General features: G+C 48.6%; 1 protein-coding gene across 1 annotated transcript in view; it reads right to left on the bottom strand.

Annotated features, from left to right (window-relative positions):
* Positions 1 to 6,052: 6,052 nt before the first annotated feature.
* Positions 6,053 to 26,141, bottom strand: part of FHAD1 (forkhead associated phosphopeptide binding domain 1) — a 123,654-nt gene continuing 103,565 nt past the window's right edge. Inside the window, 6 exon segments of the mRNA XM_032495241.1 lie at positions 6,053 to 8,238; positions 18,747 to 18,912; positions 19,468 to 19,688; positions 20,117 to 20,212; positions 23,071 to 23,195; positions 23,873 to 24,002. Of these exon segments, the coding sequence (XP_032351132.1) occupies positions 8,122 to 8,238; positions 18,747 to 18,912; positions 19,468 to 19,688; positions 20,117 to 20,212; positions 23,071 to 23,195; positions 23,873 to 24,002 (855 nt within the window). The 3' untranslated portion in view covers positions 6,053 to 8,121.

Here is a 26,141-nt window from a genome sequence, read left to right as displayed (position 1 = left end):
TGCTTGAGTATGCAAATTCTTAGCTTTCTTTACAAAGCAGCTAATTACTTAAAAAAAAAAAAATCTGGTGAACCTCAGCTTGCCCTAACCTATGATTAATAATGGATCTGCATGGAATAGGGCTGTCTTTATTATGAAATATTTTGCATCTGGGAAGCAAACTTAACAGTGAAGAGATTAGGTGAGGGTTGGCCTTCCTGAAAAACCATTTATATATATGTGAAAAACCTAGGTTTTTTTTTTTTTTTTTTTTCCTGTTGTTGTTTCTGTTTTGGTTTTTTGTTTTGTTTTGTTTTGGTTTGGTCTGAATCATTCACATGGGCATTACGCATTAACTGCCCTGGTCAATTACCCATTTGGCTTGTGTGGACACAACCCCCCAGAGGCAGGGCAGGTTCCATGACGCACAGTTGGCAGAATTCCTATTCATTACCTATTGCATCTTGCAAAAGGGGAGCAGAATGCCCAGGCCTTGCTGCTATTATACTCAGGCAGAGATCAGGAAATGCCACCCGGATGGGTGAGCCCTTTTAACATCTCTTAGGTTGATATTTCACAGGTTCCCAGGGGTTGAGAACTCTGAGATTCTGTGACTGGGGGATGGGACCTCATGCTGTCCAGGACACTGTCTCATTTTGGAGGCCTGATTGATCTGCTCTAAAGCCAGAGATGCATGCTGGATGCTGCATTTTACTTGAACTCTTTCCTTCTGAGGTCATTGGACTTCAGGAAAGGCACTTATTCAGAAACCAGAGAAGTGGTGGAGGAAGAAAAGGCAGGGATGACTAATGATCCCCAATTGCTGGTGAAACTTCCAGGAACCATCCATTAGTTGCCCATTCAGTGGGGGAAATCACTTCTGAGTGACCCTGAGCACTGTACCCCAAGCATGGATTTCGGTAGAAAGAAACGATCTGGACTGGTTATGCATTACAGCATTTGGTCATGTGGAAAGAATGATATTCAGGAAAAATCCCACCCTTGGCAAAGGATTTTTACAGAGGCAGGGGTGAGTGAGAGCCAGTTCTGACAGTATTCCAGCGACAAGGGAGCTAAGCAGACTTAGTCATCATTGACTTATGTTTCTCTTCTTCCTCCCACATCTACTTGTGTAACTGTCTTTCAGGGAGGGGTAAAGTGATATTAAGAAAAACAACAGTACTTTGAAAAAGAGAAGGGTGAAACAGGGAGGGATTGGAAAGAGCTCTTGGGCAATGGGGGCAGATGGAGAGAACTTTGAGGGGCATTCCAGAGCTTGACAGCACTGGGTGGTCCCTCCAGCCTGAGATGCTGGTAAAACAAGAAGGGATTAGGGAGGCCGCCAAAGATAAAGTCAGCTCATAAACTACAGCCCTTACTTGGCACTTTAATAGACACCAGTTTACTAATTAATCATCACAAATCCTCCGTGGTCACCCGGAAACCCGTGATGGATTGAGAAAGGTGCACAAAGGTCAAAGTTCAGGGACGGCCCAGATACTCATCTGGAGCGATTGGAGGAGTGAGAGCAGAGAATGGGGTCACAGCCCAGCTGGTCTCAGAGGCTTTCTCACCTCCTGCAAAGTCTGGAAGCTGCAGCGGGGGAGGAGCTGTGTCAGGCAGGTGCTCAGGGGAACCCAGGACGGCTAAGCAGGGCAGGAGGGACAGGGCACACTGGAGACAAGGGCTGCAGGTGGTTGCAGGCCATTGGAGGCCAATCTGTCTCTCTAGCGAGCTCTCTTTTGATGGTTATCTTGGATGAGTTGAATCTACTTGAAAACCGAGACGGTCTTTCAGATTAGTTGCATATGCCCTACTGGGCAGGCTGGGAAAAAGACACTGAGAGTAAATTTCTGCTTCTGTTAAATCTCAGGCAGTTCAGTGTCCAGGTTTATTTAACACCCGATAGGCTTGAGTCTTAACCAAGTTTTAAACTCTTAAAAAGTACGTGTGTGTGTCTTAAAAGCCAGGAGTGTTGCATCTGCAGTGCCTCCCTGGCCCTTTTTCAAAAATGGTAAGAGTATGGGCAGCTGAGTTCAATTTTTATACTACTCTGTGAAAGCAGTGTGTGTCTACATCCAGACAATCAAGACCTATTTATTAAGTGTGTTGGGCACCGGGCTTTGGTCCTGGGATCCTTCTGGTCGTGGGTAAGAGCGGGATGGGGGTGGGGGAGCAGGACTAGCCAGTTTGAAGAGTAAAATTTGTTGGATCCCCCACTGGGGAGCTGACAGAGGCTACATCTATTCCAGCTAAACCCTCCCTTGGCTGGGACTCAGCCCTTATGACAACCCACAGTGAAGCTGTTAATAAAATATCTGACACCTCCTACCCCACCCACCCAGCACAACTTCCTGGAGGAAAGGACCTGTCTGTCTGGTTCAATGTTGGCCCCTTGGGCCCAGCATGGTGCCTGACCCAAGGTCCCTGCTGGAGAAATCAAGGTTGACTGAATGCACAGTGGCCTGCTCTGCCTGAGGGCTTGGGCCACACGGGGTGTTTTCTCAGTGTCCCCTCCAGAGTATCCAGTGGCCTGTTTTCAGGTCTCAAGGTCACTGCCAAGAAAGAGAAGCTGCTAAAGTGACACCTCTATGCACCCACATGACTCAACACAGAAGTTAACAGGATCTCTTGAACAACAGGCCTCTCAAGTGTCTGTCCCCTGCTCCTCCAAGGACAGCGTCAGCAGCATCAGATAGGGATTGGGGCTGGATGACCTGCTGGTTCCTGGGCATCAGTGTGGCCCAGAGGTCATTTAGAGGTCCCTGCTCAGCAGACAGGGAGGAAGGAATAATGGGAGGTACGGATAAATAGCACATGTGGCTGCTGCAGGGGTACACGAGGATCTGGGAAACTGAAAGAGAGACTCTAAAACTAGCACAATGCAGAGACAGGCAAAGCCACTGGAAAGAGAGCACGGTGCCTAGGCCAGGGACACCTGAACTCAGGTAGTAACTAAAGAAAGCAGGGGGCTTTGAGAAGGGGCTAGTAAATAAGACACCTAGAAGAAGGGGTATGTGGTGAAGACTCTGTTCTTTCAGGCGTGGTCCCGTGGAGGGCAGGTGTCCAGATTCACCGTCAAAGCTTCCTGTTGTCTGGATGCAGGGCTGTGATGGTGAAAGGCAGTGTGGGGTCATGGTTAGGAGCTGGGTTTGAAAATCCCTTTGGGGTGGCCTTGGGCAGGTTGGTTTACCTTTCTAGAGGCCTCAGTTGCATTGTCTATAAATGGTGATAGCTAACTCCTCCTGGAGTTCTTGAGAGGATTAAATGAGAAAGTTTATGTACAGCGTTTAGTACAGTGCAGGGTACATAGTAAAAGTTCAAGATGCTCTCAGTGATGGAGGTGATGATTGGCTGGCTTCCTGATAATCAGGCAGCAGACAATAGCCATGCAGATATTAACAATCTAGTCTGAGTGAGAGTTTAACACAGGGTTGGCGTATTTGGCCCTCTGCCTATTTTTATAAATAAAGTTTTATTGGAACACAGCCATACTCATTTTGTTTAGGTTTTGTTATGCAGTGGCAGAGTGGAGTAGTGATGACAGTGACTCTGTGGTCCACAAAGTGAAATGGCCGTTTATAGGAAAAAAGGCTTTCACTCCAGTCCGGCCCTTGACAGAAAAAGTTTGCTCACCCCATCCTCATCAACTAGTGGATAATGAGCTGGTTCCTGGACTTCACTGAGGAAAGCGATATATTGGAGTAGTTGAGTACAAAGTGTGGGCTCTGAGGCTCTTTCTCTTGGGTGAATTACTTACTGCTCACCTTTTTCACAGGTGAAAGAGAAGTGATGCTCACAGTGGGGACTGAGTGGGATAATGTCTGGACCGTGCTTAGCACAGGGTCTGATGGCTGGCAAGGACGCTATAAAAAGTTTCCTGTTATTAGCTGTTAAACTTCAACTGCTGAAAGGCACAAAGAAACCCCCAGAAGAGGGTCACAGCTTCATGCAGCACTGAGAATGCCCGGCAGTAATTCCATACAAAGCCAGAAAAGATGGGAACGTCACAGCTGAGCCCCCACCCCACCTGGCAACACACCCAGTAAATTAACGATCCCAACTCCTTTTCAGGAGAGCAGCAGATAAGAACAGGGAAAGAAAAGGGAGCAAAGTCAAGGCCTCGAGGTCTAGCACAGTATCATTAGTACCTGGTGCAGAGTAGGTACTCAGTATTTGCTACCTGGTTGTTTAATCGTAAAAGTGATTTACCAGTCAAAGGGCACCTCTGATCTCTATGACGTTAAGACCACAGTGAGCCAGGAGATAAAATTTCTGCCTCCGTATCTTAGGGTCTTTGGAATGAAAGCAATATGCTAAAGATGAGAGAAACCTCAAAAAAGGAGCCTGCTAATGCTTCCCACCACAGGACGGAGGCACTGCGATGGATTCCTGTGGAACAGATGGACAAAGAAAAATGTTTAAAAACAAAGCAGGCACATAAGGTCATGAATGGGCCCAAAATAACTCAGGACAGTGAGCAGACGGATGCAAGCAGCGCATCTTGATGGAAATGAGGCCAAGCTGATAAGCCGAAATAGTTTACCCTCACTGGACGCCCTAACTTCTGCTTTAAGAGGCCTGGGCACGAAAACGAGGGGGACGTTAGCATCAGCAGGTGTGAGGTTTCCTCTCATCGGCGGCAGTGTATTGCTTTCATTCCTAAGACCCTAAAAAATTGGAAACCACTGCACTTACCAGGAACATGCTTTGGAATGCAGATCCGGAAGCTGTGGGTTTTTTTTTTTCTTTTCCCGCAGACACTTCATGACTCCAGTTTCCACAACAGCAGGCATTGTGGCTCTGCCAAGCTGCTGGAGAAGGGCACCTTATCTGCAAAGTCACGAATCCAAATGGACTACCATTGGCAAGGGTGGAAGGGAGTTGTTTGGCTTAGCTTCTTGGAGGATCAGAAGATTGGGAGTTTGGGGGGCACTGTGAGTACCTTGTTGTCCTTGGGTACAGCCCCAAGAGAAAGGTCTCTGGTAGCTTCTCAGAGCTACCAGTGGGGGCTGTGTAGCAGAGTGTCTTGGTAAAGGCCATTTTGGTTGCAAATAACAGCAACTCAGACCAGCTGAAGCAAAAAGGGGATACATATGGGAAAGAGAAGCCGGCTCCTGGCTGTCCTGACTCCTGAGCTTTGCCTCCTCTTTGATTCTCTAACCTTCCTCATTTCCTTTCAGTAAACCCCTTTTCAGTTTGAGTTAGCCACCACAGGTTTCTGCTGTTTGCGACCAGAGAATCTTGAGTGATACAAAGTGTCCTAGTGGAACCCAAGTGCAGGTGTTGGAACTGGCCTTTCCAAGGAAAGAGACCAGGAACCAGAAAGTCATCAGGAATCAGGGTAACTTGCTGCCTCAGTTGGAATGCCCTTAGTTTCAAATAACAGAAACCTGGACGTGGGTGGATTGTGAAAACTTGGAGCCCCTCCCAAATGGATTCTGGTCATGTGGCTTGCTTTGTCTGATGAGATATTAGCAAACATAAGGCAGGCAGAGACTTGAAAAGTGTTTGTGAAAGTGTTTGTGCTTTGGGGCTTGCTCTCTCCTGCAGCTCTTGGGAAGCTGTGCCCACCACACGCAGCCTGGTCTGGCCTGCTGGGTGATGAGAGGCCACATCAAGCAGAGGCAGACGTCTCAGCTGAGGACTCTCTAGACCGGGGTTTCTCATTCTCAGTACTATTGACACTCTGGCAATAATAACCCTTTGTTGTGGAAGCTGTTCTGTGCTCTGTGGGATGTTTAGCAGCATCCTTGGCCTCTACCCACTAGATAATAGTTGCACCTACAACCAAAGTTGTGTCCAGACACTGCCAAATGTCCCCTGGGTGGCAAAATCACCCCCAGTTGAGAACCACTGCCCTAACCCAGCTTGTCTGCCATTTACCAGACGTACACAAGGCCATCCTAAACCATCTAGACCCAGCCAAGCCAACCTAGACCGGTACAAGTGTCCACCTGACCCAAGGAATCATGAGAAATCATATTTGCCATTTTAAATCACTAAGTTTTGAGTGGTTTGCTCAATGGTGCAAACAGGTACACCTGACTACCGTGGCTCAAACAGATAGGGGTTTATTTGTCTTACACAACAGGATGTACAAAGTTCAGGCGTGATGTGGAGCACAGTGATGCCACCGGGCCCCCACCCAGGCCTTTCATGTCTTCCCATTCCAGTCCTTGAAGTGAGCTGTGGCCTCTTGCTTGTTGCCTGGCTAATTCCCAACATGGCTGCTCCAGCTCCAATTCTGTGCTCCAGGAAAGAAAAAGAAGACAAGGCAAAGCGACAAAGAGCAAAAACTCTCTCCGAGCGAAGACTTGCCTTTTATTCCAGAAGGGAAGCCCTGCCCAGGGCCTTCGCTTGCATGTCACTGGCCAGAACTGAAACATGGCCAGGTAAGCCTTCAGCTTATAATAGCAGAGGGAGGCAATGAAGAAAGGGCTTATAGTGTCCACTGAACAGTCTCTCCGGAGGTCTTCGTTTCTTGTCTCTCCTTGTTATCTATCTCAGCTGTCTCTTTCTAAGACTGGCTTTGTTTCTCCAAACACAGTGGGAGAAATGGCCATTCCAGCCGGGAACTGCACTGGGAGTCTCAGCTCCAGTGCCCATAATGACCTGTGTGGCCACGCCGTGTCCCACTTCCAAATACCGAGGGCAGAGACGCTGATTGGCCCAGCTTGGGTTAGAAGAGAAACCTGATTGGTCTGGCTTGGATAAGGTATCTACTGCTCAGCCAACCAGCTGCGGCCAAGAGAGCAGCATTAGGTAGGGCACACCTGATTGGTGGGTGCGTATTCTCAGGGAAAGAGGTGTGTGGCTGAGGAGACACCCCCCCAAAACTATCCAGTTCAGGGAGTGAAGAAAAGAAATCGTCACCATGGGTTGCAATGTTCATATGGTAAAAATTAACATGTCTTTTGAAAGATCTGAAATACAGGGGAGTCATACAGGCGTTACATTTAACTGATGCAAATTTAAACATTCCTGTTCAACCAAAGTATTTTTTTTCATACAATTTGGCTTCCAAACATGAGCCAGCTACTTAATTACTGCCTAGCCAAATGATCTTTTCTGGTGCTGGAGATTACTGTTTTGCATTTTGGGAATATGGTACAGCATAAGTAATGTCATGTTCTTTATGGAAAACGTCTGGAATTTTCAAGAGTATTTTTAAGGTCAGGTGATGCTAACCCTTCTCACTGTGGAAGATGTATCTTCCAGTGGAGTATCATGCAAAGAATTTTTCCTATTCCCTTCTAGTTTTAGTCAGCATAAAGAATGCATTTGGTTTTAAAATATCAAAATACTTTTATTATGGCTTTTTAAAAATTAAAAAATAAATGATGCTTATGACTTCTGGCTCTTCCTCCCTTTTTGTTTAGTGGTCCTGGCCATACAAGAAAAGAAAGGAGAGGACAGGTGACTGGAGAGGGGGCAGAAATGAGGGGCTCTCCAAACACCATGGAAAAGGGGTGTGTCCACCCGGGCAGTGTGTGCTCTTCGGTGACTGGGTACTTGGTCTGTCCTGATGGCTGAGGACTTGAACTACTGGGCTGTCTTGGTGTGGCAGAATGGGCAGTGTGAGATGGAGTTAGAAATGTACGTTCCAGACCCAACTCTTGAATTTGCTAGCTGTGTGACTCCAGACAGGCCATTTAACCTCTCTGGGACTCAGTGTCCTCATTTGCAAAATGGGGAATATAATACTATTTACCTTCTAGGGCTTGGGGGAGGGGTGCCATATAAATGTTGAGTCACTGTTGTGGAAGCGATAAAATGGGTTGGTGTTCAAATTTATTACAGTAAACTCAGATATAAATGCGCTATACCATGGCCCCAACAGTCCTGAGGTTACCGTTCTGTCCTGTAGCCTCAGGACATGCCCTGGGTTTTCTCCGCTGCGGGTTTCCTGGGGCTCCGTGGAGGTGTGACATTTGGGTACCTCACGATGCAAGCACATGATTGTATCTACCAGGCCCAGGATTCTGAATTTCAAAATACAGCGTCGTGCAAAGTACCAGTCTAGGAGGCAACACACTAGGGTAACAACCTTTAAAGTTCTAAAAAGGTGTCTTAGTTTTTTGATGCAGGAGAGTCCCGCTGACTCACGGAGGATCACACGAGGCTGGCAGGATGATGTTTCTAGTTCCTTCCGCCAGGCTTAGAAAACAGAAGGCTCTGGCTGGATTTGCTGGATGTTTCTCTCTTCAGCATCTCTCTTTCTTGGTCCATCTTTGGGGTGGCTTTTCTGGCTCCAACCTTCAATAAGCAAGAACAACAAGTGCACAAACTATAATTGTAGTGAGATCCCAAAATATTTCAAACTTTTTTTACTCAAAATATTTGTTGTAAAAAAGATGTTATATATAAATACATATATATAGCTACGAGCAAAAAGCAGCTAAAATGACTCACCATTATCATGCTACCCACAGGTAACCTTATTCACCTTTTGGTGTAAACCCTTCCAGTTATACACATAACGTTTTCTCTTCTTACATTTTCATCTTTTTGAAACCAGGAGTTTCTGATATGGGCACATTCATTGTGGTGGAGTTTCTTTCTCTTAAATAAGCTGTCACTGAACTGAACGTCTTATGTCTCTGGTGTCTTAGGAGGAGAGAATGCAGGACATTTGAGGGGGTCTGTCTAGGCCTTTTTCTGAGCACTGCCCCTGGCTCCCAGCAGCCACATGTGTGACCCTTCCCCTGGTCACAGTTGGCACAGGCTGTGCTTTTCAGATGGTCACTCCCAGGATTCGGGGTTATGGGCTCTAAGAGGCTACTTGCTTCCAGGGCTGGTCTTTCGCACTGGGGGACCATGAGGTCATCCCTTCCTGCCATGTGACTGGAGAGAGATCAGCAGACACAGGGAGGAGATACGGTCTCTGTGTGTGCGTGCGTGTGCGTGTGCGTGTGCGTGTGCGTGTAAGAGATGATGCCTGGGATCTGGTGGCTCACCAGTTCTCTTCTGAAGCCAAGCTCTCTTTCAGCTTTTCGTTTTGATGAGGCCCTCTCTCCCATAGCCTTATGAAAGCCTCCTCCCTCTTTCTGAATAGGTTCCTATTAATTGCAACCCAAGAATCTCTCTCTCAGTTCTGTATGTACTGTAGATACAATTGTAACTTGCAAGTTTCTTTCCAACAGGCTTCAAATTGCCATTCTTACGTCCTTAATTTTTGACTCCAGCCGTCAGGACACATGAGCGTCTGCGAGAAGAAAGAAGGCTGGTGGGTGGTTGAGTTTCAGCTCTGCCACTGACTGTGTGACCCTCGGTTTCCTCATTTGTCAAATAAGGACCAGAATCTCCATCCTGTCTCCCTCGGGGGTTGAGAAGAGGTTCTGGGTGGATTTCAGTGGAAGGGGCTGTTAGGACCATCTCTGTAGCTCTTTTCACTTTAAGACAGATTTAAAAATCACCTCCAGTGCTAGACCCGTGCCAGTGACTGACAGGAGTCTTGAATGTGTCTTGAGAATCTGTGTTCAAAATCATTCAGGGTGAGAAAGGCTAATGTCTCTACACTAGCCCACAAGGTAAATCTTGGTTGGAATGGCCAGATGAAAGGAAAGCGGAGTAAATGTTGAAAATCTTTCGCCTCTAAACCACCTTTCCTTTGTATCCTTTTTTATTTGATTTTTCAAGAAAATTCCTGGCTCTGAATGGTCCCCAAATGCCAGTGCCCTGACCTGGTGTAGGGCTGGGAATTTGTTAAAAATAAAGATTCCTTGGTCCCAGGGTCCTCCGAACCGCAGGTCTGCCACAAGTTTGTGGTGGGAAGCACCACAGAGCAAGCTTTGGTCCACTTTTTTGAGTGACGAGAGTGAGGGCAGCAGAGAGCGGACAGGATGGCTGGACTGGGAAGAGGAAGAGGTGGGGAAAGGGAAACGTGAAATGCAAGTGAGGACATGAGGGGTGGGGGGACCTGGCAGGGTCTGTCCTGAACCCGCGACCACAGGCAGTGACATGCATTCTGCTTGAATGTTTGGAGCCACAGCCCCACCCTTAGAGTGACAAAGCAGGGACAGAAGCCAGTCATTTAAATGATGAAATCTAAGCTGGAAAGTTGGAAATTAACTGGAAATCAACTGAAGGCATGCTGGAATGGCTGCTTCGGAGACCTACAAGCATTGGTTCTAGAAAGATCCCAGTCCATCCGCACATCACTTCAGGTCCTGGTTTTAAACATCTCCTCTTAGGGGAGGCTTCTCCTAGCCCTTGGTCTGGGTAGGGATGGGGGTGGGGGTGTCCTTGTGATTTATGCTCCGGAGCTCAGTGCACTGGACTCTGTCTTCAAAACATTTCGTACAAAGTAATCATTCAATCATTATTTGTATGGATATATGTAAGTATGTATTTGTTTATTGACCCCAGAATTAAAGCCAGAAAGGCAGGGAGTTCTGTGTGTTTCTTCATTGATCTAACCCAGTGTTTCTCACTCTTTTTTTTTTTTTTTCATTATCATCCTTCTTCTAAGGAGCCTTCTTAGACATTTTTTTCCTAATCATTTTCACCTCCACGAAATTTGAAAATTACAGATAGCACTGTGTGTATGTCTAAGATTCATACATAAAAAAATAGAATTTTTCCCTCTCGGGGGTGACACTGTTCTCATTGAGAATGTGATTGAACCGTAACACCTGGACAGTAACTGCCACATCGTGGGCTCTCAACAAATAGATACTGACTGAATGAGGGTGGGCTTGTATCTTTTTGTTCACTCTTCTATACACAGTGCCTAACACAGTATGTGGCCTGGGCTAGGCGTTCCATGAGTATTTGTTAACTAGAAGATTCTCCCCTTGCGCATACGACTGACAAACAGTTAGTGAAAGCTGTTAGCTGCAATGGAAAAAATCAAATCAAATCGGTGAGTGGCATTTTGGAGGACAGAACAAAACCCAGAGGGCCTTGAAGAGGAAGGAGGTGCTAGTTCTGAAGCTTGTTAGAGATGGGGACTCGTGAGTGGGTGAAGCTGAAGGAGCAGACCGCACGTGTTCCGTCTTTCTCAAAGCGGTTGTGCTGACTCCATCCCCCGAAGGACTCCAGGCACACTCTTGAGAAAGGAGATGCCCGAGCTAGACTTGGCAAAGAACCTGGAAGAAACCTTCCTGTGCTGATCCTAGATGCCAAGCCTTTAAGCTTGGGCTGGAGGGCGGGAAGAATGGGAAGCTGGCTCTTTGCTCTTAGCGGAAGCACCATCTGCCCCCATTCTGGTAAACCCAGAGGTGGTGAGAAATTCCACGAGGCCTCACATCTCAGGGAAGCAGTGTTCCCACAACATCCGGGGCCCATCCCAGTATCTCCCCTGTCATTTCACATCCCCAGGTGGTCCTCAGACAAAACCTACCTGTCGGGCGGTTTCTGCCTCCTCCAGACTCAACTATATATATGAATGAGTAAATGACAAGCTTCCAATTATTCCCACTTTGCAGGGTAGCAAAGAGCTCAGATCAAGGGGGGACCTCAAGATTATCTCCATCCTCTTAACATTCTGCTTTGGGTAGTAACCACCTTCTAATCTTAGAACAAGGATGTTAGTTGAGAAGAAGCTTCTATTTTCCAAAAATACCCCTCACCTAGAATATCTTTCTTTCTTCCAATGATAATTTGGTTGCCTCAGAATGACTGTGGCCTTTTATCAAACTTGCATGTGTCTCTGCTCTTGTTCAACGAAAATGTGTTCAGCTTTCAAGCTTCCTGAGAGCTCGACTCTACTTTCTGCAAAGTGGGAACGTGGATTGGGTTAATTCCAGTTCCAGGGCTGATTTGTGAATGGCAATGTTTCAGCACGTTTAAGATTTCAGAGCCTTGATTCTCAACTCTTTAAAAAAAAAAAAAAAACTGTATTCTAAAGGATGCTTTCTTAAAATTCAAGAGAAACGCCACTGGAAATGTACCAGGCTTATTGCCTGGCAGTTTATTACCTAAAGGAGGGCTGGCCAGCGCTCACCTGGGTGTCAGATCTGTGTGGATTTCTCGCTCTCCTACCTTATTTGTGGCTCTGGACAAATAAGGTCTCTGAGTCTCAGAGGCTCTTCTGTAAATTGGGGATGATAACAATACCCACCCCACAGGGTTGTTGTGAAGCTTAAATGAGATAATTCAGGTCACATGCTTAGGGCTGTGTCTGGCACGTGTCAAATGCTCAGCACATAACAGATGTGGTATTACTGTCCACGGGGTTTCCTGCTGACGCCCTATGGTTTTCCCTCTTCTCCCTTCTGGCTCACCTGGAAATTTGAGTTCTGCATCTTGTTCTTCACCGTCTCTATAAACATTCGTCTCTTTAACACAGAAAGAATATTGACAAAATTTAGCTTATGTTCTCCTTTGCCTTTTGCATCAGAGAAAAATGGATTTTTCTCAGCTTTCAGATGTTACCCACTTGGATGGAACGTTGAGCCTTCCTAGATGAGGCAGTATGGCGGTGAGGATGTGGGTCTGCAGAAGGGGGAGGGGGTGAGGATGTGGGTCTATGTTAGGGGGGATGGCTTTTGGGCAATGCTACCCTGTCCCACTGAGTCTTTTAGGGATCCCTGTTCCAGATTCCAGCAGAGAAGGAGGCTGGTCAACCAAGGAGGCTACACGGGCCACTGTATACTTCTTGGAGGACAGATCTGCGTTAGTGGGAAGTAGAGCCTCTCAGGTCAGTGGAAGAGGCTGCAGGTGACCGGTGAGTTTCTACCCAGTGGCTGAGGTGCAATGGAAGCCACGGTGGTTGACCTCTCTGGCAGGGATGGCCAGGACCTGTCTGAAAGCTAGCATCACCGAAAATCCCGGGGCCTGCTGCTCCCCTGGGGTCTGATTACTATGGCATTTCCTGATCTCCTCAAGACCCCGCACCTCAGGGATGGTTCACTGAAGAAAGAGCGTCCTCTAGGCACTGGGGACGCAAGAGTGAGAGGGAGCTGGGGCTCCCTTGCAGACTGACACTCTGCAGGTGAATGTGCGGGGGTGTCAGGAAGGGGATGTTCTTGGAGAGCCCTGAGCATCCACTGGGGTTGCCACCCGGATGCCTACAGGGGCCAGGGAAGTAAAAGAAGTGGGTGAAGTGAGCCGGGTGGGGATGGCAGCAAACCCACTGCCCAGCGCCTTTCTACGGGGCTTGTGGGACATGGGCCTAGTGTCTCATGTCCAGATTTTCCAAGTTTTCCAGGGAAGCTGGAAATCCAGAGTGTTCCTTGAAAGTGCCCTATTTTGAAATGTAACGTTAAAAAAAAAAGATCCCAGGAGCCAAATAAAGTGTATCTGTGGGCTGCCATCTTGCGACACCTGCTTTCCTGCCTTCCGCCTTGGTGTCTAGTTGGTACTCAGTAAACATTTGTTGGTGGGGTTGCCAGGTAACATACAGGATGCCCAGTTAAACTGGACCTTCAGAATGAACCCAAAGAATTTTTTTAGTGTGAGTATGCACCATGCAATATTTAGGACATATTTATACTAAATCCCTTAGGGCGTTTGTTCAGGCTGCAGGCGGGGAGGGGGTGGGGGCTGGGCTGGGGGAGGGGAAGGGAGGGGAGGGGTGTGGAGGTTCCCTGGACCGCCCACACCCACATTTACACTCCATAGGCTCCTACACTTTGAAAATACTGTATCTATTCTGTGTCTGGCTGCAAGGTCAGAAAACCTCTCCATACCTGTCTCTCTTTCTCTTTGAAGGAACAGTTGCAAGGTGCTGGTTCTTTGCCATTTCTCTGTTCGAGATCCGCTAAACGTTCCTGAGTGAAAACATCAGGTGAGCGAGAGAGTGTTTAGTGCGTCCTCACTTGTTCCCTTCGGGACACGCCTCTGAGGCTTCTAGGAGACATGGAGACTCCCTGGAATTGGTGGGCAGAAGGGGTGGGGGGCGGGGGAGGGTCTTTTTCTCTGGGCAGCTTCTATCCATTTGCTGCTCCACCCGAGCCACATTTCACTTCATCACTGTGGGCAGGGGAGCACCACCCTACTCCTCCTATACCGTATCTGCCAGTTTCTACTTCTTGTTCAGAAACACACAATGGCACAGAGGAAACCAGGATCTTGAGGATACCTAGGCCCAAGGAAATCTAGGAAAATAATGAGTTTAATAGACTGTGGGATTTTTTTGGGGGGGTAGAAATTAGGTTTATTTAACTTTTTAAATGGAGGTACTGGGGATTGAACCCAGGACCTCATGCATGCTAAGCACACACCCTACCACTTGAGCTATACCCACCCTGCAATGAGATTAACAGAACAGCGAGGAAAAGGATAATGGTAGGAGAGCATGTATCCGACGTGGTCCTATGTGCTAAGAGTTTTGTACACCAGCTCCTGTTGAATTGAAGCCTGTGGGTTAGGTGCCATTTTATTTTCATCTTAAAGATGAGGGATCTGAGCGAGTGAAGCAGAGGGAAGCTTAGGGGCTCCTGCCTGATATCTTGGCAAAGACGTGGCGGTGCCTCTTAGCTGGGATTTGATTGGCCGGAGACTTGATTGGCAGGAGAACTGAGCAGCATCCAGAAGCAGCCAGTACGCTTGAGCCTTTCTCACACTTCAGGCCCTAAGAATGGGCTAAGAAAGGGCGTGTGCGCTTCTCAAATGGCAACTTCTGTGTATTTAAAAATTTCCTATTGAAAATCCCAGCCTTAACCCATTCACAAAATAGTGTCTGGGGTCCTTTCTTGGCTGCAGCCCTGGTCGTATTCACCAAAGAGAAAAGAGCTTCACACAAGAGCCGCCGGCTTTGCGAGGACTACGGGAGAGCGTCTGGGGGTTTGTGGAGAGCGGCAGCTGGCAGGAAGCTCCCTGAAAGAAATACAGGAATCCCCACCCACCCATGAGCTGCGTCTGCTTTACCCGTTAGTAAGCGGGCTTGCAATGTGCGATGTGCCCGGCACTGCAGGCATTTGGCTGCCCCGCCAAGTGGGCCCCCTGTTAACGATTTTGGTGGTTTTTGTTGAGGAACCTGAGATAGAGAGGGCAAGCCGCTTACTCAAGGTCACTTGGGGAAGAAGTAGGGCTTGAACTCTATTTGTTTGATTCCAGAGCTGACCTCTGAGCTCTGCCACCTTCTCTAGTGATGCGGGAGGTGGACTAGGGGGAGCGCACCCTGGACCACGGTCACTGCCCCTCCACCACATGCAGAGAGCCACAGACCCGGGACAGGGCCCCAGGGCATTCCGGAGTATGGGGCGATGACCACCAGCTTCTCTGTGAACGCCCAGCACTGAGGTTTTGCCAGCATTTTACATCAAGTCTCATTTTCACTGCCAAAGGTATGTTATGTGTGGAAGGATGACTTCTGAATCTGAAAGTTCTGCTTGGTGAAGAGATGGTCTAACATTAAAACTACATACTATAAAAAAAAAAAAAAACCAAAAACCCAAAACTACAAACTACATTTTTTGAGGGGGGTTCTGAAGCTTGAGGTGAGTAATTTCATCTCCCAATATTTCAACCATGCTGCATCTATGAACAGATGAACAATTTTGAAGTTTTTCTACAGGAGACTAAGAAAATTAAGGCTTCTTGTGAAAATACTAGGTGTAAAATTTAGAAAAAAGGAATTCTATTTTCTGTTAATTTCCATTAAAAAATGAATATACATATACATACTCCCTGGAAGGAACTGATGCCAGCCAGGACAGATGTATATAAGTGTCCTTGAGAATCCAACCAAACTATAAACATTTATTATTTTTTCTTCCTGTCAAACAAGGATTTCTGACAACATACAAATAACAAGCCTTAAAGGCAAACCAGTCATGGAATGAAAACCCCAGGGGCAATGGTGAGAGAACATAAGGGGGACACCCTGGTAAGGGGGCTGCAGAGGAAGGGGTGTGGGAAAGTGAACGTGGGCTGGGGAGGGCAGCAGGTGGGTGGGAATCCTGTTTCTGCTGCTAAGTAGCCAGGGAATGGTGCCTTCTGTCAACTCTGCCTCCCTTCTCTCCAACGGGCCTACAGTCGCCAGCATCACGGGCAAGGTTGACGGGTGAGAGGAAGGGTGTGCTGTGGACCAGGTGCCTGCTGCTCGGTAAGCACTTAATAAAAGATGCCATCGGTGATGCCGTGATTGTGGCTATGGTTTGTATAAATCTTTCCCCAAACTGTGAATTCCACAAATGTGAAAGCTCCCTGGCTCTGCGTTGTCTGGGGACCCTGACACAGGTTCCACTTGGCCATTTCAGATCCTTCTCGGCTGAAGGATGTCTAGCGCCAAGCAGGCTGGCACGTCCCCTGCATTGTGTATGAATGAGGCAGTCCATGAATAATGCATGTGAAGCCTGATTATGTAAATCCTCAGGTTTTCAGTGCATGACAATGGCCTTTTTGGGGCCCTTTGCCGTCCCATTCTGTGGTCTGGTGTCTCTGCTTTGGGGCCTAGTGCGCCAAGCCCTGGTTGGGGGTGGGGTGCTCCGGGGAGGGGTGAGCTCTCCAGAGGGCACATCAAAGGAAGAGTCAGGACTCTCACTGGCCCAGCTTTCCCTGGCATCGCTTGGTGAGAAAGGAAACTGTCCTCTGCCTGAGGCAGCCCCATGACACACGCCGACTGAGGCCTGTGATGTTTAATTCAGGGCGGTGAGCGCTAGAAAAGCCACATCCGGGCTTCCTCAGAGCAGGGCAGCCACTCATTTCTGGGGCTACAAGCCAGCAGGCTTGCTGTCTGGAAACCCAGCACCTGGAAGGTTTGCAGGGTGGAGGGCACGCTTCTGCAAGCAACTCATCTGACCATCACTTCCTGGTTGAAGAGGAGGGCGTCCTTCTATGACCTTCTATGGCTTGGCTTCCTTAGAGCTCATGCAGGTAACACACACCCACGCGCACACACACAGCACGTACACGTACACACATGCACAAACACACCACCCCAAATCAGAAAGACTAGCAGTTACAAGGAGGAGACTGAGGCTAGGCCCGCAGAAAGTGCAGGAACCAGGGTCTGAGAGATCTGGGGCAAGGTCTGGGCTTGGTCTACCTGCTACTCTGTGAACATGGGCAAGTCTCAACTCTCGGAGGCTCAATTTCCTCATCTGTAAAATGGGAATCGTCACAATAACCAGGCAGGGCTAGCAGAGGCACTGATAACCCTGATCATGGTGGCAGAGCACGGGTGGGGTCCAGGGCCTGCTGATGGCAGGCACCAGGAGACGGGGGCTGCGCTGGTTTCCTCTGTTTGCCTGATCCCTGCCTTGAGACGTGCTCTACCTCAGGCAGGAGTTAAGGACAAGGGAGAGTGACTATTTAGGAGTCGCTGTTGCGGTGGCCAGTGGGCCTAGAGACACGCCACTGCCTGCAGGAGTGAGCAGCGATGGACGTAAACTGCGAAGAAGCCCGGGGAGCCCCCTGCTGCCCCCGGTGCAGCGCGGGGCTGCGGAGAGCTTCCGAAGCTGCTGCTGGGGGCCGCTCATGCCTGCCTCGCCGTGGGGGGAGCATTCGGCAGCAGGTTCTACTGGGTCTGAGGCAGCGCTCACCTCCCAGACCACGCATGCGGGCGGCCGGCCACAGGCAGAAGAGCAGCATCCACCTGTCTGTCGAGTGCCAGGCCCTGGGCTGTGTGCTTTACAGGCAGGGCGAGTATCCCTCAGCGCCTGAAACCATTTGGCTCCTGAGCTCAGACAGCGAGAGCTTGGACAGCGAGGGATACCTGCACTGTATTCAGTCCTCACAGCAGCCCTGCAAGGCAGGTGCTGTTATGCCCATTTACTAATGAGGAAGGCAAGGCTCAGAGAGGGGGATGGATTTGCACAAGGTCACACAGTTAATAAGTGGAGGGATTTGAGCCCAGGACTGGCTGATTCCTGTGCCTTGTGACAGATGAGATACCAGGGTGAGGGGAGGAGGTGGCTTCTTTTGGCTGGATCGCCAGCCTGAGTCTCAGTCTTGGTTTCTCAAGCCAATGGTCCCACCAAGTTCATGCCAGGAAGCAAATCCCTCATCCTCATGCCTTTCCTCTGTGGCTCCTACAGCCTGGAGTGTACACCTGTCCATCCCTTTGGTGGGCAAATCCACCAATTCTCCTTTGCAACTCAGTGCAGGTATCACCACTTGGAAACCACTCCCTGAATTCTCTAGGCTCGGCTGAGTGCCCTCCTCTGGATCTGGATAGAGCCCTTACCCCATTAAGTCAGCCTGAAGTCAGCTCTTTACCCATACGTTCTGCACTAAAGGATATGTTCTTCAAGGACATCCATCCATCCATCCACCTGTCCATCCATCCATTCATCCATCCATCCACCAAATATTTAATGGGTGTCTACTACATTCTGGGCACTCAGAATAGCAAACCCAAATCTTTACTCTCAGAGAGCTTATTCATCTGTGTATCCCCAGCACCTGGCAGAACAATAAAATTAAGAACAATAGCTACCACTTCAAAAAATTCAGGATGTTCACTAAACTTATTGTGGTACTCATTTCATGAGGTCTGTAAGTCAAATCATTATGCTGTAGACCTTAAATTTAATACACTGCTGTATGTCAATTATAGCTCAATAATACTGGTAGGAAAAATAGTTATCTGAATAGCAAGAACAAAATACACGAACGATCAAAAGTTAAAAAGAATACAGATGAGCTCAACTATGATTCCCAGAGAGGCTAAGAAACCTGCCTGAAGTCACACAGTAAATGGTAGAGCTAGAGTCTAAACCTGAATCTGTGATGCTAAAGCTATTCTGCCACCTTCCTTTGCATCGGTCAACGCATTCTGCATCCTCTGGGTCCCCCTGGGACCTCAGTTGGCCGTTTCTAAAGGGAGCCAGAAGGCAGCTTCAGAAACTCTGCTCCAAGCAGGGGCCTCTCACCTTCTGCTGCCTGATGGCCCTGTTGACCCTCTTCTCCTGGTGCAGCCGGTGCTCCATGCGCTCCAGGGCCTCCTTCAGCAGCGCCTTCTCCTCGGCCTCTTTGTAGATGTCGTCCTCCAGCTTGGCCACCTGTGACTGGTACATCTGGACGGACACTTTGCTCTGCCTGAGCGCACGGGAGAGACCAAGTCTGTTCTTTCTCGCTCACCATCTTCCTCACTCACCATCAGTGTCCCTGACCTGGGAGCTTCCCAAAACACTCCCGGATACGCCCAACTTAGTGGTTTCCTTACAAGCGGGAGGGAATGATGACGATTTGGGGAGAAGGGCACAGAATAAACAGCTAATCAGCTCTGTAAGTGTGGCATGAGGCCGGCGAAGGTTATGCTACCAGCCCCTCCCAATTTCCCAGAGAGGGTGGGGGAGCTGATGCCACGGAAAACAGGATGGAATCATGCAAAGCACACACGTGGTGAAACATCAGGCAGATTCATAAAAGGTGCGCCTGATCGCTTAAGAGAGAGTAGGGCACTTCAACCGCTGCTTTCTCACCCAGAGACTTGCCTCTGTCAGGCCCCGGTCATCATCCCGTGTCACTGCTCCCCCCGCCCCCACCCAGGCCTTTGTCCTCCTGTTCTGGTCCTACCGGTCTGCTGCCGCCCCGAGGTTTAGCTGGGAGAAAAGATGCTTGGGCCTTTGCCGCGGGGACCCCGGGCGGTACCTGAGCTGTTCGATGTCTTTTTCATATCCTCTCAAAAGCTCCTCTTTTCTCTCCAGCCGGTTCTTGAGCTGGGTGATCTTATCAAACACCAGATCCAGGTCTCTCTGTCGAAGCTGGTTGACTCGCTCCCTCTCTTTGGGGGAGAGGTACTTCATGGACACGTGACCTGACATGTCTTTGATGTTCATCAGACTCCCCAGCGTTGTGCTCATATCCATGTACTACGAGAGAGCGTTTCGCAGATAAGAGGCCTGGCCCCAGGCTGCTGGTGGCCACGCTAAGGAGGCAAACGTCTAACTCTGTTTCATTCCTTTTCCACAGTTGCAGAGGACAAACACATGCTTTGTAATGAGTGCAACTGGGGCTCTTAGGACGACTTTCATTCCCCCTCTGTGTCCATTTACACTATGCCTTTCTGAGAACGGGGGCAAAAAATGACAACAGATACAAACATTCATTCTTCCTTTTTCAAGGAATTCAGCTATGCAATTTCCAACCCATGCTGGGATCGTAGACGGGTCCCGCAGAGCTATTATAACAAGTAAGTATGTCTGCAGGGTTGATGTTTAGTTAAACTATCCCGTGGTTAACACTGACTGCAGGGGACGCAGGTTTGGACAGGAAGGGAACTGGTGCTAGATGCACATACCAGCTTTTCACTGAGATCTAAAGCCTCAGCCATGTCCATTTTCCCTAACTTCTCGGTGGCCAGGATGGGCCCTGGGCTGGAAAGGCCATTTTGAGGCTGAAATTGGAAAAAAAAAAAAAAAAAAAAAAAAAAGAAGAAATAAAAACTCTTGGCATTCTATTACGAATTTCTACATCCAGAAGAATAACCCAGAGAATAACCGAACACTGGAAGTTTACTGAATAACTCAAGAGAGTCGATTTTAAATCCAGTCTGACTCCTCTGTGAACTGATTCCTTACAACCGTGTTCCTACCCCTTCAGAGCACAACTCTCTTTGAAACGACACATCACTTGTCCCGTTCTTTGTTCATCGTCTGTCTCCCCTCTAGACCAGCAGGTCTCAACCAGGGGTGACTTCGCCCACCCTCCCCCACTGCCGGGACACTTAGCAATGCCTGGACACGTTTGTGGTTGTTGTAATTGCTACTGGCATCCATGGTTAGAGGAAAAGGTTGCTGCTTAACACCCCATGATACACAGGACAGTTCCCCCCAAAAAGAGTTAGCTGGCTCAAAAAATCAGCAGCACTGAGGTCGAGAAACCCTGGTCTAGATGACAAGCTCCAGAGAAATGGGGACCATGTGGCTTTTGCTTACTGTCTCCTTCCGTGTGCCCAGCATGGCACCGGGCACAGAGTGGTGCATACTGGGCATGTTTGTTGAATGAATGAAGGTTAAATAGAAAACAGCCACCCTCCTTTTATTAAGGGAATCTCATTTTTATATAGCGAAATCTAGACCCTCACAAAATCTGGCCAGACTGTCTCCTGGCGCTAGAGCCTGGTGGGTGGGCATCACTTTAGACCCTTCCCAGAGGCAGTGCAGAGCAGTGTTTGCAGCTGTGTGCTCGCTAAGACCCCAGCCAGCCAGCTGGCTGCTGAAAGCCCAGCTGACTGCGTGGAAAGGACCCCAGCCTGAACAGGGAACTGATCTGAAGGCCCACGAATAACAGACCTCATTAAAAGCATGATGCTGTACACCAGAAACTGACACATTGTAGCTGACTATACTTCAATTAAAAAAACACTGGGTTTTAAGTGCTTCCCATGAGCATCTCTTAGCCCATGGCATGTGTTGGCTACATTGCAAACTTCTGAGATTAAAAAAAAAGTACAAAAATATAAAGGCCCCTAAGTGACTGTGATAGATAAGAGTGGACACATTTCTCTGTCTATAGCAATGAGAATAAAGAGGGCTTTCGCAGATGACAGTAAGGGCAGATCTACTGCAAAAACCACCTGGGACGCCGCTCAGTGTCTCCAGCTCCCCTGAGCTGCGTCCTCTGCGCCCCTCCAGGTCCCCCCTCTTTTCCTGAGGGAGGCTCACTGAGGAGGAGCTTGGGCTTCGAGTTCAGTCACACAGTCCCCGCCCCCGTCTCTGCAGGCTAGCAGACGGACCACCAGGGACAGAGTCCAGGCTTCTTCATTCCTTATTCTGTGACCTTGGTTGGGGCACTTGACCTCTAGAAGCCTTAACTTTTCCTATCTGTTAAATGGGGATAAGAATAGTAACTATGACACAAGGCTGCTGCGAGGGTTAAATGAAGCACTGCGTGTAGTGGGCTGAGCTCAGTGCCTGGCGCACAGTAAGCACTTCTTAGATGTCAGCTATTCTTTGTTGTCGTTACTTATTTACTCACTGGGGGAGGGCACGTAATCAGGTTTATGTATTTCAGTGGAGATACTGGGGATTGAGCCCAGGACCTCGTGCATGCTAAGCACGCTCCACCACTGAGCCGCACCCTCTCCCATCAGCTATTCTTCCTCCTGCTCCTTCTCTTTTAATTCTAACTGTGGCCAGCTTTGGAGGATTGGGAGTTGGGAGGTTTCTGGCTGTGTGGTGTCAGTGGTGGGATGAGGGGTCTCTCCCCAGAAGAAGGTAACTCTTCGAAGCAGGATCAGGATATGAGCTCCCCACCTGGAGATGGTCCCTCCACTCCCAACCTCGGAGAATGAGGGTTTGATTTTACCAGGAAAACCAATACATTTCTGAAGACTCCCATCTCTAACAAATGTCTAGAAAAATGGCTGGAGAGAACACTGTTGCAGATAGGATGACTTTGTTATTTCTTCCTAATGTCCATGGACGGTTTAGATCCAGCTGCAGCAGGATTTAGATCCCGTAATTAACACAGAGCAGAGCTGTCCATTGTCATGTGTCAATCAAACGCCCCATCAAACATCCATTTAGGGGACAGGGCACCTTCAACCTAACAGTCAAATTACTTTAGAAAATCCTGGCAAATCAAACTGTGCCCTAAGGAAGGAGGCTTTCTTGAATAATACTATCTAAATACTACTTAATAATAATAACAGCTGTCATTTATTAAGTGTTGACTATGAGCTAGGCACTGGCATAAGCACTTTACATAATTATCTCCTTTAGTTTTTCCATCATCATTTTACAGCTGGGCAGGGGAGTCCCAGAAAGGTTAAGAGCCCACCCAAGGTCACACAGCTTGCGGAGCTGGGATTAGGGAACCGGTCTCTGATTCTAGACCTTGTGTCCCCTTAATCATCATGGCTCCCTCCTGCTACCCTTTATGTGTTCATGTGATTCAGTTTACAGCAAAAAGCAAACTTTTGGCAAACTCATGGCGTAAATTAGCCTGTTGACTATTTGTTGCAGAATTTAACATGTGATGTGAAAAGGAGGGTCCCGAGATAGATCTGGCCAGTGTCAGTGCAATGACACCTCATGCTGTGCACAATGGGACGCTGCCTTTCTACTCCAACATCGGACTGTGGACGGCCAGGCACTGATGCTGGTCGGTACAGTTGCTAGCCCATCAGGGAGAACCTGGCCTCAAGCCACGGCCAGGCATGGTGGTGCCGGGCACACAGCTAGTGTCTGCCCTCACGCCCACCCTCCCCCACGTGTCAGTCACCGCGAGGCAAGTTTGTTCTTTGGTTACCGCTCGGATCTCTATTCTTGAAACACCTGGCGAATCAGGTTGTATATCCAATATTTTCTGGACATTTTTATCCAATCTGAGAGTCTTTACGTCTAGAAATGGTTCATTCGTGTGGTCCTTATGACCTATAAAAGAAATAATTTAGACTCAAAAGAAAGGCTCAGGAAGAAGTTATTGTATGTAATCATCACCCCTGCTGTTTACTGGATGCTTACCATGGGCCGGTGTTCATCCTTACAATCCTTCCTTGGCAAGTGAGGAACTGAGGCCCAGAGAGGTGAACTGACTTGTCCAAGGACACACAGCCAGTATAAGACTGCAGCCTCACAGGTCCGAGGCGTTGAGGGTAAACCTCCAGCCACAGGTGCGGGGGTGTAACTTGAACCTGGGCTTCTGGGTCCTAGCCCAGTGCTCCACCCAGCAGGAAGCTTGGTTTCTTGAGAGCCCTATCCACTCTAAACAGAGTATTTATTACAGGAAGTTCCCCAAGGTCAATCGTTGCACAATGTCAGTCTGTGACAAAGTTTCTACCGGGCCACAGTAAAATGAGAAAAAGGACAATATAGTGAGTTTTTCATGAAATACTATTTATTTAATATTAACGCCTGCCCCTGACTGAGAGATCATGTCTGCCCCATCTTTTTTTTTTTTTTTTTTTGTATTATGACCTCCTTTCAGTGATGAGATGATGGGTTTAGAAGACGGTGGTCCTGGCAAATTGGTCAGTCCCCAAAGGGAAACCTAGAGTCTGGGGCCCATGGCTCTGAGCGCGGAGGGGGCGACTGGGAAGGGGGAAACTCACTTGATGAGCTGGCCTTCTCCAGTTCTTTAATTCGCGCACGTAGCTCGGATAAGGCCTTTTTCTGACGCTGAATGACTTCCTCGTGCCGGGACCCTTTGCACTTGGCCCCTAGATCACTGAAGGACTGCTCCTGTGGCCAGAACGATGCAGACAGCTGCTTAATTAGGGATCAGAATCTCTCTCTTATGTTCAAGGAAGCATGAACAATTCACGGACAGCAGAAACTCTGGCAGTTAGTACCTTGGAATGTATTGTTAAGGGGCTTCAGCAGAGAAGGAATTAAAAATTTTCATTTCAAATGTAAAGTCACATCTAGGAAAATTTCCAACTTTCCCACCTTCTTAGCATCACTGTAAATGAGAGACACCCTCCATATGTTCCCTCCCCACATTTTACTTATTTTTTTCTTCTCATATTCTTCTAAGCTTGGGTTTCCACTTGTCACTCTGGTCTCATCTCTGAACAATCACATCGAATTCTGCTCCTGGAGGGGCATTTTCAGATGAGGATAAGCGATACTCTCTTCTTAGCTGGTAATAAGGATGGTGGTCAAATATTTGCTAGGGGGAATTAGATGGTCTGGCTCTTGGCTGGTGTAGAGAAAGGAAAACACCCCTCTGGAACTTCTGGAGTCCCTGGAACAGTGTGGTCCGACAGAACTTTCTGTGATGATCGCAATGTCCCGTATCTGCACCATCCAATATGGTAGCCATGTAGCTAGAGTTGGGTTTACGAAGGGCACATATAAGGAGAGATCGCCTTCATCTTTTTAGGGTCACGGACATCCCTTTGAGATTAGGAAGAGTGCAGGCTTCCTTCCTCCAGAAAAAGTCACATATGCACAAAAATTTGCATACAACTTCTGGAGGTTCAGTCATAGACTGAAATAAATAAAAAGCCCAGTCATAGACTCCAAATTAAACAGTGCTTCTCTAGGGTCCATGACTCATTCATTCACTCATTCATTCACTTCACAATGAATCTCAGTGCACATTTGTGGAGCATTTTTATGTGCCATGCCCGCTCTAGGCCCTGGGGACTCAGCCGTGAAGACTGGCAAAACCCCTGCTGCCAAGGAGTCTGCGTCCTAGTGGGAGGAGACAGAAGATAAGATAGTCGCGGAAAATACACGGTGGGCAGTGATAGATGTCAAGGAGGGAAACTGGAAATGGGATGGGATGTTGGGAGTGATTTTCAGATACAGATCTTGCTTCTAGCAAAGGCCCCAGACAAAATGGCAAGAAAGGGAAGAAATGGCCGATTTGCTTCTTTTACAACAATCTTATAACAGTTTCGGTTCAGGGAGAGAGAGAGAGGCGGCACCCAGACACTGTCTTAGGCGCCAGGGAGGGGAGGGGAACCAGGCGGACAGGCTCTGCTGCTGGGGCCTCATTCCTACGGGGCAGACGCAACGAACAAGCAGACAGGCAGGCAAATAATTCCAGAAAGTGACAAATGCTACCAGGAAAACACAGCAGAGGAGAGGGGAGGAAGAGTTATTTGTTCCGTTTCTTGATTCATCAAATGCTTATTAAAGGCCCACAGGACACGTGCCACGCCCCACGCTGGCCACCAGGGGTACAAGGCCAGGAGCCCAGCCTGAGGTCCTCCTAGGGCTGCTCCTCCCCACCCCCACACGTCCCCATCACTCATCCCTGCATTTCCTCCAGGCTCTGCTCCCAACCTCCTTCTGCAGAGCCCCTCCCCCCCCCACCTTGTCTTTAAGAGCCCCCTCCCTCATGCTACGCTGCCCCAATCCTGCTGTATCTTCCAGGCCTTGGGGGTAGGGCAGCCACAGCAGCGAAGTTCTGCGACAGACTTTCCTCTGCCTGGAGAGCACTGATGTGACCCTTCCTCGTGGCTCTTCTGGGAATTTGTTTATTTAGAGAAGAGGGAGATTCTTTCTCATACAACTCTTAGGCCCTCTGACCCACTCTGGTTTACAAAGCAGGAAGCAGGCTGCGTGCGGAAAGCCGCTCTGGGAAAGAACAAATCCTTTTTCCCTTCTATCCTCAGCCTCCCTCCCCCATCCTCCTCAACAAATTCCATCTCATAACTAAAACCACGGGCGTCCAGTCAACCATCCTTTCCAGCAAACACGTGCAGAGTCAGAGGGGGTCTGGTGTGGGCAGGGACTCTGGGTACCCTCTCCTGCACCCAGCACAGGGCCTGGCATACAGCAAGTGCTCAACAGTTGTTGAATGTGTGAACGAACATGGGCCGGGTCCTGCGCTGAGAGCCTGGGATTCTCCAACGGGAGAGGGACCTG

This window comes from Camelus ferus, chromosome 13 (genome assembly GCF_009834535.1).
Source record: "Camelus ferus isolate YT-003-E chromosome 13, BCGSAC_Cfer_1.0, whole genome shotgun sequence".
NCBI classification, from domain to species: Eukaryota; Metazoa; Chordata; class Mammalia; order Artiodactyla; family Camelidae; genus Camelus; species Camelus ferus.
The sequence above is the reverse complement of the archived record's forward strand: the minus strand, read 5'-3'. Positions and strand labels throughout refer to the sequence as shown.